A 13,832-nucleotide genomic window follows, 5' to 3' on the forward strand; every position below is an offset into this window, starting at 1 on the left:
CACTCATTCCTCCCCACCATTCCTCTCTTCCTACCCCTTAATCTTGACTGCTCTTCCTCTTCCTCTTCCTCCTCCTCCTCCTTCTCCTCCTCCTCCTCCTCCTCCTCCTCCACCCCCCGTAAGCTGAGGTCACCCATCAGCTTCTTCCTTCTCCGGGATGACGAGATATGCCCCGAAGAACCGGTTCCTGCCCCGCCCCGCCCCGTCTAGCCCAGTCCCTTCCCGACCTCTAACTGCACAGCGGAGGAAGAGGAGGAGGAGGAGGAGGAGGAGGAGGAGATGAAAGCGCCTCGATATTGAGGAGGAGATGAGGACATTGCCATTTTCCTGCAGTTCGTCTTTTGTGATTTCTCTTTCCTTAGTGTCATGGCCAGAAAAGTAAATTTTGATATTGTGGATTTCAGTCAGTATTCGTCAGTTCTGATATATTGAGGTCGAAGAAGAGAATGGGCAATGATGGGTGAGGCACTCCACTAGTGACTGGTGGCCAATCGGAAGGCTGTCCGTTGAGTAGTACTCGTTGTTTTCTGTCAGTATCAACATCTCTATATCACGCGATCAGATTAATTCTCCCATGCCCGCCGAGTTTTTTTTTTGGAGTCGTCGCTCGGTTTGCGGTCGAAGGCGCTTCTGAAAGGTCCAGGTATATAATATCACTGGGGATGTGGGCATCCCATTCTTATATATACTGGAAGAAGTTCTAATAAATTCGTTAGGGCAGGCAGGAGTTCTGAAATTTCTACTGGTGTCGAATTACATTATTGTCTTCAGAAACTTCTTGGTTTTCTCTAAGTCTTTCTTCTATTTTTTTTTCACTGATGTCCAACTTATGGGCCTGTAACGGCCTTAAGTTTAATGCAATTCCTTTGAAAATTTTTTGAAAAATTGGCATCTTTCGCCATCTCCAGTCTTCCGGACCTTTTTCAATTGAACAGTTGGGGTAATATAGTGAAGTGAGTGTGTTGTGTTTGTTGTTCTTTTAATCAACCGCGGGACAAACCGTCAGGTCCTGTTGACTTGTGGATGAGAAGTTACTGTTCTGTTTCCTGAGCATTCTGTTGCAGTCCTCGTTCGTCAGGGGACGTCTGTGGATTTTTTTTCTTTTTTTACTTTTTTGCTCTTGAAGGAATTTTTGAATTGTTTTTTTTGTCACGCTTGTTTTGTTTTTTTTTGTGTTTTTCGTAGTTGCGTTTACTACTCGAATAAGGGTGCGACAAGCTCTGAGCTACTGTACTGATGTACGGGCAGGCTTCGGTCATTCTTTTTCATTGGGTTAATTTTTTTTTTTATTTTTACCGCCCTTTTATTTCTCTGGTCATCCACGGTGGATCTCGGCACCATTTACTCGCCTGGTTTTCGTCGGCACTGTAGCTTTCTACTCCCAAAGCAGCTTATCTTTGATTGTTCCACGTCGATTCGATTATTGGTTAGGTGGGGTGAAGTTGGTCCCAGGTCGCGGAGGGAAGAGGAGGAGGAGGAGGAGGTAGAAAGAGCTTAGAAGAACATTCTGAGATCGAGAAAGAGAGAGGGAGATGAGAGAAGAAGAAGAGTGAAGGCAAAGGAGAGAAGAAAAAGGAGGAGGAGGAGGAGAAGAAGGAGAAAGAAAGAGCATGGAGGAACAGTATAAGTGAAAGAGAAAGGGAAGAAGAGAAAAAGAGAAATGGGTAGAGAGAGAGTGTCAATAGGAGGAGGAGGAGGAGGAGGAGGAGGAGGAGGAGGAGGAGGAGGGAGGGAGAGAAGAGGCAGGTAACAAGAAATGAGCAAACAGCCTGAACATCAAAACACACACACACACACACACACACACACACACACACACACACACACACACACACACACACACACACACACACACACGTAAGCACTCTTCTTATGATGTCTATTCACTTCTTCATTAGTTCTGCCCTCCCGCCAGCCCAACCCAATCAGCCTTAAGCCCTTCTGAAGACAACGAAGGAGAAGAAGGAGGAAAAGGAGGAGGAGGAGGAGGAGAAAAGAAGAGGAATATAGGAAAGGAGGAAGGAAAGAATTAAGTAGCTGGAGGGAAATGGGACGGGGAAGATAAGGAGGAGAAGGAGGAGGAGGAGGAGGAGGAGAAAAAGAAGAGGAAATGAAGAAATGAGGAAGAAAAAAAATAAGTAGAAGGAAGGAAAAAGAAAAGGAGAAGGAGAAAAGAAGAGGAAAACAAGAAAGTATGAAGGAAGGAAAAGGAAAAGGAGAAGGAGGAGAAGGAGAAAAGAAGAGGAAAACAAGAAAGTATGAAGGAAGGAAAAGGAAAAGGAGAAGGAGGAGAAGGAGAAAAGAAGAGGAAAACAAGAAAGTATGAAGGAAGGAAAAGGAAAAGGAGAAGGAGAAAAGAAGAGGAAAAGAAGAAAAGAGGAAGGAAAGAAAGAAGTAGAAGGAAGGAAATGAAACGCTAAGAGGAGGTTTAAGAAGAAGATGGGAAGGGAAGGCAGTGGAAGGAATAGAAAAGAAGAAGTATAGGAAAAATGGAATGGTAAGGGAAGAAGGGTAGATGGAAAGCGAAGGAGAAGTATAAGAAGATGATGATGATGGAGAGATAAAGCTGATAAATGATAACGTGATAGAAGATGATGGGAAGAAGAAAGCAGTATAAAAATGGAGGTGCATGAGAAAGAGGAAAAGGAAGGAAGAGAGACACAGGAAGGGAAATCATATGTAAGAAGGAATATTAAAAGATTGTAAGTAAGTGAATTAGGGATGAAAGGAATAAAGGAAAGGAATGAAGGAAAAGAAGAAAGAACAGGTAAGGAAAGATGAGAGACCATTTATACGAAGTGAAGAAGAAAGAAAAGAGAAAAAAAATAAAAAAGAAAGAGAGGAATATGAATTAGGGATGAAAGGAATAAAGGAAAGGAATGAAGGAGAAGAAGAAGGAAGAACAGGTAAGGAAGGATGAGAGACCATTTATACGAAGTGAAGAAGAAAGAAAAGAGAAAAATAAATAAATAAAGAAGAATGATATGCGAGGGAAAGAAAATACCACAAAACAGAAGAAGAAAGAAGAGGAAGATAATGAGCTAGGAAGAATAGAAATAGGAAGGAAAACAGAAAGAGAAGTAAAAAAAGTAAGCTTGTGAAGTGTAAGAATGAGGAAAAAGGAAGAAAGATAAAGAAGGAAGAAAGAAAAAGCCGAAAAGATCATATGGAGAAGTGAGAGGAGGAAGAAGAAGAGGAAGAGGAGGAGGAAGAAGAAGGAATGAATGAAGAAGGAAGGATGAGAGAGAGAGAGAGAGAGAGAGAGAGAGAGAGAGAGAGAGAGAGAGAGAGAGAGAGAGAGAGAGAGAGAGAGAGAGAGAGAGAGAGAGAAGGTGACGGCTAGCCAGGTGAGTAACTTCAATTCTCCTCCTCCTCCTCCTCCTCCTCCTCCTCCTCCTCCTCCTCCTCCAGCGGATATACGCACGTCTGGACAGCACCGGTACGCCCCTTCTCCTCTTCCCTTCCCTTCCTCCTCCTCCTCCCCTCCTCCTCTTCCCTTCCTCTTCTCCCCTTCCCTTCCTCTTCCTCCCCAGTAACCCAACACACCTGGGTTAAAAAGGAAGGAGGAGGGAAGAAGAGGAGGAGAGGAGGAGGAGGAGGAAAAAAGGAGAAAAAAGTAGGAAAGGAAGAAAGAGAGAGAGAGAGAGAGAGAGAGAGAGAGAGAGAGAGAGAGAGAGAGAGAGAGAGAGAGAGAGAGAGAGAGAGAGAGAGAGAGAGAGAGAGAGAGAGAGAGAGAGAGAGAGAGAGAGAGAGAGAGAGAGAGAGAGAGAGAGAGAGAGAGAGAGAGAGAGAGAGAGAGAGAGAGAGAGAGAGAGAGAGAGAGAGAGAGAGAGGGGTCAAGCCAGTCAAGCCCACTCCCTCCCCAGTGACTCTCCTCCTCCTCCTCCTCCTCCTCCTCTCCCCCCCCTTGGTATACAGTTCCGGTAGTGACGTCATTCTGTCACGTTTTGGTGCTTGTATACACACACACACACACACACACACACACACACACACACACACACACACACACACACACACACACACACACACACACACACACCTTTTTCTTCTGATTATTTTACTTTTTTCCTTTTCTTTCTTTTTTTTTCCTCCTTTTCCTTACCATCACCACACACACACACACACACACACACACACACACACACACACACACACACACACCTCTAACCTTTGTTTCTGCCTTGTGGGAATGGCCGCCAGGCTTAATTAGACTTTACTTCGGTGTTTTTATTGTTGTTGTTGTTATTGTTTTTATTCGTATGCTGTTATTTATATTTGTTGGTTGGGTGAAATGTTATGAGTGTTGTTATTGTTGTCACGGTGAGATCTTTTTTCCGTCGTCATGGTTACCGCTTTTGTTGTTGTTGTTGTTGTTATTATTGTCGTTGTTGTTTTAATTTACTTCTCGCTATCATTCTCTTATTTTTCTTCCTCTTCTTGTTACTACTACTACTACTACTACTACTACTACTACTACTACTACTGCTACTGCTACTACTACTACTACTACTACTGCTACTACTACTACTACTACTACAACAATTATCACCATTTTGTCACCCTTGCATCACCCTCCCCCTCTCCCCCTAGCTAGTCTTAATTAACTCTTTAAAATCCAACAAAACATTCAGATTTACACACACAAGAAAAAATGCATTACGTCACTGCCCGGGGAGTGAGTCATGCCCCGGGGGAGAGAGGCAGGCAGCCCTTCCCCCTCCCCCACTATACCCCCCCCTTGGTGCCCAGTATGACCTCCACCCCCCCCGACCCCTCGCCTACCTGGCAACTCCCCATCACCCCCGCCCCCCTCTCTCTCTCTCTGCAATCCCAGCATCTTGCCAACATGCCCTGACCTAACCCAGCAGGAGCCCCCGAGCGGTGTGTGTGTGTGTGTGTGTGTGTGTGTGTGTATGTTATAGAGATATAGTTAGATACAGATAGATAGATAGACATATGGAGATACACTTACAGATTTAGATAGACATAGATTGATAGACAGATAGATAGATGGATGGAGAGAAAGCTAGATAAGGATAGATAGATAGAGATAGATAAATAGATATGCCAAGCTTCTATGCATGACCCCCTCCCCCCCCCACCCCGAAACAAACAACAAACACAGTCTTTCCCGTGGGGGGCATCATCGCTGAGTGTGTGTGTGTGTGTGTGTGTGTTCCCCCTCCTGCTCCCCACCGCCGTCAACCCCCCGCTGTGCCCCCCCCCCCCATCGCGTCAGTCAAAGAAACCATGGGGGGGCGGAGGCCTGGATAGGGGGCGTGAAGATCGGCAACAACGCCTCAGATGGCCTCCTCCTTCCGCCCTCTAGCCTGCCACGCCCTCCACGCCCCCCCCCCCTCCCCACGCCCTTCACGTCAGCCAGTGATATAAAGAATTAGCCATATAACTTACTTCCAAGGCGCCTGTTGTTGTTGTTATCATTGTTGTTGTTGTTGTTATAGTGGTGGTGATGGTAGTGGTTATTTCATTATATTTGTTATTGTTATTATCATTAGTAGTAACATCAGTATTATTAGTATAAGTATTAGTAGTGGTAGTAGAAGTAGTAGTAGTTTTAGTAGCAGCAGCGGTGGTAGTAGTAGTAGTAGTAGTAGTAGTAGTAGTAGTAGTTGTATGATAAAAACATTTGCAAGGAACGAAGTATGCAAATTGACCGACTATAATGTTATACTATGAAGACAAATAGGAGGGGAGACGAAGAGGAGGAGGAGAAGAAGCCCCCCTCCTCCTCCTCCTCCTCTTCCTCCCCTCCCCGCTACGACGCTACTGCACGTCTCCAGTAATTAACCTACTTACTCCCCACTCCTTACTCCCCTCCCCACTCCCCCTCTTCTAATTTCGGTGTGTGGCCAGAGCTAACCACATCAACCCCCCTCCCCCCTTCCCTCCTCTCAACCATATACTCCCCCCCCCTCACTCTCACCACTCCATCCGTCCACTGTCACACTCCACTTCACTCCCCACCTACTCCCTGTCCCCTGTACTGTTAATCTTGCTCCCTCTTCCACTCTATTCCCCCTATCCATTAATTAACCGTCTTACTCCACTCCATTCCACTTCTCTAACTAATTCTATACTCCCGCCACTTCCACTATTCGTCATCCACTTTTCATTCCACTCCTTCCTTCCTATTCTCCCTTTCTCTCTCTGTCTGTCACGCTTCCTCCACCTTTCTCCACTTCATTCTTCTTCTTCTGAATTATATGTATTTTCTCTCTCTCTCTCTCTCTCTCTCTCTTATTCCCTTCACTCTCATTCTTACTCACTCTCTCTCACCTTCAACGCAACGTCCACAGTCCTCACCACAAGCTCAAGGAGGAGGAGGAGGAGGAGGAGGGAAGAAGGACCAGGTGCATTTCAGGAAGGTGCTCTATTTGTTAACTACCTTCTCCCCCCCCCCCTTCCTCCTCCTCCTCCTCCTCGTCACTTCCTTTCCACACTTCCTCTCTCCCTCCCTCCTTTCCTCGCTTCGACAGTTTCCTCCGTTGCTAATACCCGTTACCTCATTCCTCCACCTCCTCCTACTCTTCCTCCGCCTTTTTCCTTCTTTCAATATCCTCCTCCCTTCCTCTTCCTCCTCCTTCCTTCGAATTTTTTCCGACCATTTCTTACAGTCTCATTTCTCCCTCTCTCTCTCTCTCTCTCTCTCTCTCTCTCTGCCAAGGTTATCTCGCCTCGATTCTTGTTCTTCTTATGGAGGCATCGGGGGGAGGGGGTCGAGAGGGGGCAAAGGGGGAGGGTACTACCCCTTCAGGGCCCACCGGACGTGTCCTGCCTTTGTGTTGCGCCCCCGCCCCGCCCTGCCCCCCTCCCCCCCTCTGTGCCCCCCTTGCTCTTCGGGCGGGGGCAGGTATGGGGGGGCGAGGGGTTGTGTTCTGCAGGTGTTAAATTGAGGCTTAGAAGAAAAAAAAGTTGCGTGTGTGTGTGTGTGTGTGTGTGTGTGTGTGTGTGTGTGTGTGTGTGTGTGTGTGTGTGTGTGTGAGGTGGTTCAGGGCTACACACGAATACGTATACATGCAGGTGTGTGCGTGAGGGGGGAAGAGGGGAGGTGGAGGGGTAGGGATTGGGAGGGGGGGGTGAGGTTATAGGTGAGGTCATGGATGTATCTTACGTGATCGTCGTGAGGTTAGGAGTGAATGCTGGGTGTGGGTGTGGTGGGTGGGGTGGAGGCAGGGGGGAGGGGGCAAGGGTAAGGGAGGCTGTGGTAGTGGTGCGGGGGGAGGGAAATGGAGGTTGTGTGGATGCGGGAGTGGGTGAGGGTGGGTGGAGTGAGGGAGTGGGTGAAGGTGGTGGATGAAGCCGTGAGTGGAAGGTGGAAAGTATGGGAGTTAGTGGATGAGTATTGGAGGGGAAGGGAATGGGTAAGAGTGCTGGGGAAGGGAGTTTGTATGCGAGGGAGGGAGTGGAGGTGGTAGGTGAAGGCGTGGGTGTCCTCGGCTTGGCGGGGGAGGTGAGGGGTGGGGGGGTGAAGGGGGAGTGAGGGGCAGGACAATAGGCGTTGCAGGAGCCCAAACAGTGACAGCGGCGCGTGAAGTCCCTTAGCGAGATTGACTGACGACACAATGACAGGGAGAGGAAACGGCGAGGGGTGGGTGGGGGGAGAGAGAGACAGAGGGAGCAGCATCAGCATCTCAGAGCACCCCCCCTCCCTCCCGTGTGTGTGTGTGTGTGTGTGTGTGTGTGTGTGTGTCACTCCCTCTGCGGCGTTCCTCGGCCTCGTCCCGCCAATTAAGATGCGTTACAGCGTTGCGTCATTGCGTTGTGTCACAGCCGCGGGCCACAACCGACGGTCACCCTCCTTGCTGCCTCCCCGCGGGCCTACACACGCAACACACACACACACACACACACACACACACGGAGGCAATATCATTACACACGCTTCCCTTGACTGCTGGCGTCGTTTTAGCCAAGAGAGGACGACAGCTGTGTTTCGTTTCCCTTCCCCCCATCCACCCCCTTCCTCCCGCCGTGCTGTCGTGCCGGTGTCTCCACGCTGATGGGGGAAAGGACCGCTGAGGATGTTCATGCCACGTTCCAACCCCCCCCTCCTTCCTAGCCCTTCTCCCCGCCAAGCTTCATACAGCGGTGCCGAAAGAGGAACACAGGTGCCCCGAGTGGTGGTCTGGTGCAGGTGTTGGCGGTGCGGAGGGAAGCTGTTTGTCTGATGGCGCTCGTTACCATGCATGCACACACACACACGCACACACACACACACACACACACACTCGGGGGAAAGAATACATAGCTACTGAACTTCATTTATTATCTCTAAAACAAATGGTACAATCTCATTAGAGCACAAAGGTAAGGTGGGACATGTTCACCGGGCACGTGGCTCCCGGCGCCTCGGCCTCGGCCCAGCGTCCTGATCGGGGTGGCTTTGAGGTAAGTGAGTGCCGGGCAGGCGAGCGGCTGCACCGGGGCACGGGGAGGGTACTGTGTGGGACTCTGATCACAGGGCCAGGCAGGGGGCGGGGACGGGCCCGTGTACCCATCAAAGCACACAAGCAAACACACACACACACACACACACACACACACATAAACACTAACAAAACCATACATACTTCTACAAACTGACATTAGCGTTGGTCTTTATATAAATATATTAAAACTTTATAAAATTCAACTTTGCAACACAATTCTGGAACATTTACATACATGGTCTACACCTTGAGGCTATGTACAGTGGTCCTCTCACACCGGCGTGAGGTCGCTCTCTCACGCGTTGGCTCGCGAGGCCACGCCAGGGACTCCCTTCACGGCGCCGGAGCCTCGAACGCGACACAGTTCGATTCACACCGCGGCGACACAACACACCACAACGAGGCGGAAAGTTGACATCTTCTGTGAGGCCCAGAAGAGCACTTACCCCCCTCCCCCCCCGCCGCCAGTCGCAACCCAAAGCACAGTACTGAAGAAGGAGTCTTGAGGCAGCAAGCGGTGGGCGAGGCAGGTGTTAGTGAGGCGTCCTCCCGGCGGCGGCAGAAGCGCTCAGAAGAAGAGGATGGACTTTAGGAGCCGTAGCTTACCGCGCAGCAGGTGGGGGGTGCGGCTCCGGGGGCGCTTGTCAGGACCGCGGTGGCCCAGGCTGGTGCGGGAGCGGTAGTAGTCCTCCAAGCGGGTGCGGCGCCCCGTGTCCTCCCCGTCCAGGTCATCAGGCCGCGGCCTGCGCCCGCCCTCCATCTCGAGGTGGAAGGACTCGTCGGCCATCATCTCCTCGCACCGGCTTCTGTTCCTGCCCTGAGCGTGCAGCTGCATCATCTGCTGCTCGGTGAGGCGAGCGCCGCCTCGCTTGGCCATGGCAGGCAGCAGCTCAGCCTCCATCGGGATCGGGTATTGCTCCTGCGCGCGGCGACTCCACTCCGCGTCGAGCTGCTCCTCGCGGCGCTTCTGTCCGTGGTGCAGCTCAAAGTCCAGGTCTAGATCACAGCTGCGGCGGTACCACCGTTTGCGGTCGAAATCAAGCTTGTCATTGCAAATCATGTCCAAGTCCTGACGATGAAAGTCCAGTTCGAAGTCACAGCTCCTGCGATTCCCCGGGACGCCGCGACCCACCTGGCTGTGGTCGATCCCCTTCCGGTGACGGTCCTCGCTCTCCCAGCGGCTTCGGAAGTCACTCCGCGTCCGGAATCCAATGTTTTCAAAGTCATCAAAATCGTCTTGCAGCTTCTCTTCGTTGCCCGTCAAGTCCCAGTCGCTCTTAGCCTTGACGGGGCCCCGCGGACGACCCCGGTCCTGGGGCAACTGCCTGCCCCGCCCTGCCTCCCACTCCTGGCTGGCTCGCTGCTGCCTCCTCACTCGCTCCGTCCGGCGCCTCGTTTCGAAGTCACTGTCTTCGTCACTTGAGTCGTCGTCCATGTATTTACGATCCAGACTCTTGCTGCGGAGGTATTTCCTAGAGACAGGCCTGTCGGGGGTCTGGCCCGGCTGCATCACCATCCAGTTGAGGGCCTCAGGCTTCCTGTTGGCAGCGACAGCGGCGGCAGTCTTGCCAGCCACGTTCCCAGAGCAGCGGGTCACGCCGCCGCCACCCCCTGCAGCGTTCTTGGTGAAGCGTGACTCCCGAGCCGGGGCGCCGGTGGCCTTGATGGGGACTCTACGGTTAAGGATGATGTTGTTCCAGCTGCTGGTGTAGCGTCCAGCCTGGTCCTGATTGAGGCAGGTGCGGTAATCAAAAGCAGAATTGAGCTTGGTGTTTTGACCTATTTTCTTGCGTGACTCCCCAGGAGCCCTGTTCGCCCGGCCCTCACGTGACCTGCCCTTGTTGCCCCCGCGTTCCACAGAGTGATCCCAGCCCCTAAACGGTTCCCGTTCTGCTGAGGGTCTTCCGGTGGCGAGGTCGTCGGGGTGACCGCGGGGAGAGGTGGGTGAGGGGCTGAGGTCACTGCGTGGAGAACGGTCACACTCACCATCCATGGAAACTTCAGCACGGCTCTGTTGGCCCTTCATGTACTCGTCCGTGCTGTCCTCGTGCTTGAGGTTGACGCCACTGTCGTATTCCTCGGAAGACCCGTTCTCCTTTACTTCCCGAAGGGCCTGCAGGTGGGCTTCCTTCAGGCCATGCAGTTGGACGTCACATTCCGCCAGTGGTGTTCTGCGGCATGGCCCGGGCCTGGGCCTGATGGGCTGAGGCACTGCATTCTCCTGGTCCCGTTCCCTGATGGCCTCCAGGTCCCTGAAGGGTCCGTCCACGTCCACACGGGAGCGGCGTCGCTTCTCGCCCTGAACGTTGCGGCAGTCCAGCGTGATGTTGGAGGGCGCCGAAGCTTTGCCCATTTGCTTCGATATTATTTTATTGACTTTGCCAAGCCCTTTGGCCTCACCCTTGCGACCACCTCGATCATGTTGGCCCTCTCGAGCACTTTTCCCTGCCTGGCCTTCCAGCCCCTTGTTGAGGCGGCCGCGCCTCAGGCAGTTGTCGCTGGAGTCCTCCTCCAGGCTGTTGTGGCTCGTGGCGCCGCTGCCCCGCACGCCGGAGTCATCAGTTTCACTCTCTAGACGGTCATCGTAACTTCGGCTACGCGTGAAACGAGCAAAGGCAGCATGCGAGCGCAAGGGCCTGCGGAGCCCTCCCTCCCCTGGTTCACTGGAGTCATCGGTGGAGGTGGTGCGTGAGCGGTGGAGGGACAAGATCGCTTCACGCTGGGCAGGCGAGAGACATTCCCAGGCGCCGTCAGATGGCAGAGAGTCCATGAGGCGGTCCTGGAGGGCCCTGATCCTGGGGGAGATTTTGTTTAGCGCAGGGTCCCCCGGCCCTGCCAAGCACAAGCCCCCGCCACGCAGCATATCCCTTAACAGGGCTCCAACACTCGATTTCGGCGCCGTTCACAGGCGTCAACACAACACACTGTCAGCATGGCCAATCACTGCTCACTCCACCACACGACTGTTCTCGACACAACCACAAGGCGCTGCGCTACCGAGGGTGTTATAAGGCACGTGAGAGGGGACGGAGGACCGGACGAGTTGTGTCTGGCCTCTAGCACGCCTGACACACAACTGAGCAGGAGAGCAGCGCGTGGCGGCGGCCGTGGCTCGGAGGCGGAGGTCGCCCGCCTCAGCAGGGAAAGTGGTCAACATTCCATCATCGCTACCACCACCACTGCCATTACCGCCGCCGCCGCTCGCATTCTGCTCTATATTCAAACTCAACATTTGCATTCGAAATTTCCCTACGAATGTTGTGGGTGCGCGGCGACCTTCGCATGCCAAGACTGTGAGGTGCGGCGTCTGGAGTACTGCAAGGCGCCTCCCTGCCCCCCGCCACGACCCGGACACCCATCACCGTGGGAGCCCCGCGTCCCCAAACACTCCCCCCTTTCCCTTCCCCCCGCGCAGAGGCAAACCAATACTCTTCCCTGTCTTCGCCTCCGCCAGACAGAAGGAGGCAACCCGTCATCTTCCTCCATTCGTCTATAATAGTTCAAGCAGGAGGCTTTCTTCTTCTCACTTCCTTTTCCGGTTCAATTCTTCCTCCTCCTCCTCCTCCTCCTCCTCCTATGAGCTACGTTCAGAGATAGAGAGAGAGAGAGAGAGAGAGAGAGAGAGAGAGAGAGAGAGAGAGAGAGAGAGAGAGAGAGAGAGAGAGAGAGAGAGAGAGAGAGAGAGAGAGAGAGAGAGAGAGAGAGAGAGAGAGAGAGAGAGAGAGAGAGAGAGAGAGAGAGAGAGAGAGAGAGAGAGAGAGTATGTGGTGTGTGTGTGTGTGTGTGTGTGTGTTAAAGCACGCGCACTTATGAAACAAAACTAGTAAAAAAAATATCCTTGTAACCACTCCAAAAGCACACGACGAGGGAGGGAGGGAGGGAGGGCACCGTAAACGAAACAGGTAAACAAAGGTAAACAAACAAACAAAACCAGAACCTTACCTGTCCCTCCCACTGTTACCTGCCCAACGCCTCCCCCCCCCTTACACAACCTTAACCCCACCACTAAAACCCCAACACTACTACCCATCGCTCGCCTGACCCCTTACCCCCCTAGACAATCTCAGCCCCATCCTTACCCCCAGTACATGATAGACCCCAAACCTCCACCAAAACCCCAACGAAACCCCCAGCACTTGTTTGACCCCTTCTAGATAACATCAGCACCATCCTTACCCCCAGCACTTGACAGACCCCAAACCTCCACCCAAACCCCAACGAAACACCCAGCACTTGTTTGACCCCTTCTAGATAACCCCATCCTTACCTCAACACGACCCATCACTCTCTTGACCCCTTCCCCCTCCCCCCTTACCTACCCTACCCACCTGCTTCCTCCTACTCCTCTTCCAACTCATCCCGTAACCTAATCAGCCCTCGATCCTGTCCTGGTCCCCCTGCGGCCTCGTGGGAAAGGGTGCGCAGTAGGACGAACGAAGATAATGTTACGACTATAAATGGAATATGAACGAGCTGGTGGTGATGGTGGTGGTGATGATGAGGATGATGATAATGCAGTTTGTTATATGGTTCTAGGAGGGGGGAGTGGATGGGATGGTGGTAGTGGTGGTAGTGATGGACTGCGATGTGGTTTTGTAGGTAGTAATTGTGGTGGAGGAAGTGATGGAGCAGTGGTATTTTTGGGTTGCCTGTGGTGGTGGAGGATTGTGGTGGAGGTTACTGGTGGTGGTGGTTGTGTGTGTGTGCGTCCGTCTGTCTGTCAATGAGTGGTGGTGTGTTGTGGTATATGGCTAAGGATGTGTGGCCTAAGACGTGGTGGTATATGTATTAGTGGTATGAGGAAAAGCCTGGTATAGTCATGTGGTGTAGTAACTCTAAAGTGATATTTTTATTTATTTATTTTTAGTGAAGGAAGCAACTCAAGGGCAAGAATAAATAATAAAAATAATAATAAAAAAAAAACGCTTGCACTGCTCCTAAAAAATAAAATAGTGAAGAGTGAATTGATGTGGTGAGGGAGTGCAGATGATGTGATGTGGTCAGGTATAGGACAGGCTGGTGAGTAGTGAGTGAGGTGAGGTGAGGTGCGGGGTGAGGTGTGGCGTAATGCAATGTGGTGTACAGAAAGGTTGTGGTGTGGCACGATTTTTTGGTGTGATGCAGGGCGTGAGAATGTGGTGGACTTTATGGGATGATGTGGTTTATTGATCTAGTGTACAGCATAGTCTCGCAATGTAGTAGTAGTAGTAGTAGTAGAAGTAGTAGTATTGGTGGTGTTGGTGTTGTTGTTGTTGGTGGCGGTAGTAGTAGTAGTAGTAGTAGTAGTAGTAGTAAGGGAAGGGTATAGTAGAGTCCAAATGTTGCTTTAAAGGACGCTATAGTGAGGGATCAAGTGTTAAATCCTGTAGTAGTAATATC

General features: G+C 51.6%; 1 protein-coding gene across 2 annotated transcripts in view; it reads right to left on the reverse strand.

The window, feature by feature from the left end:
- Positions 1 to 11,801, reverse strand: part of LOC127009295 (uncharacterized) — an 80,684-nt gene extending 68,883 nt beyond the window's left edge. Inside the window, exon 1 of one of the 2 annotated variants that reach the window (XM_050882245.1) lies at positions 9,060 to 11,801. In XM_050882245.1, the coding sequence (XP_050738202.1) occupies positions 9,060 to 11,316 (2,257 nt within the window). In that variant the 5' untranslated portion in view covers positions 11,317 to 11,801. The remainder of the gene's footprint in view (positions 1 to 9,059) is intronic. The other variant, XM_050882246.1, reaches the window with a different exon arrangement.
- Between the last annotated feature and the right edge of the window lie 2,031 nt (positions 11,802 to 13,832).

The sequence above is a fragment of the Eriocheir sinensis genome, chromosome 40 (assembly GCF_024679095.1).
Source record: "Eriocheir sinensis breed Jianghai 21 chromosome 40, ASM2467909v1, whole genome shotgun sequence".
NCBI lineage: Eukaryota > Metazoa > Arthropoda > Malacostraca > Decapoda > Varunidae > Eriocheir > Eriocheir sinensis.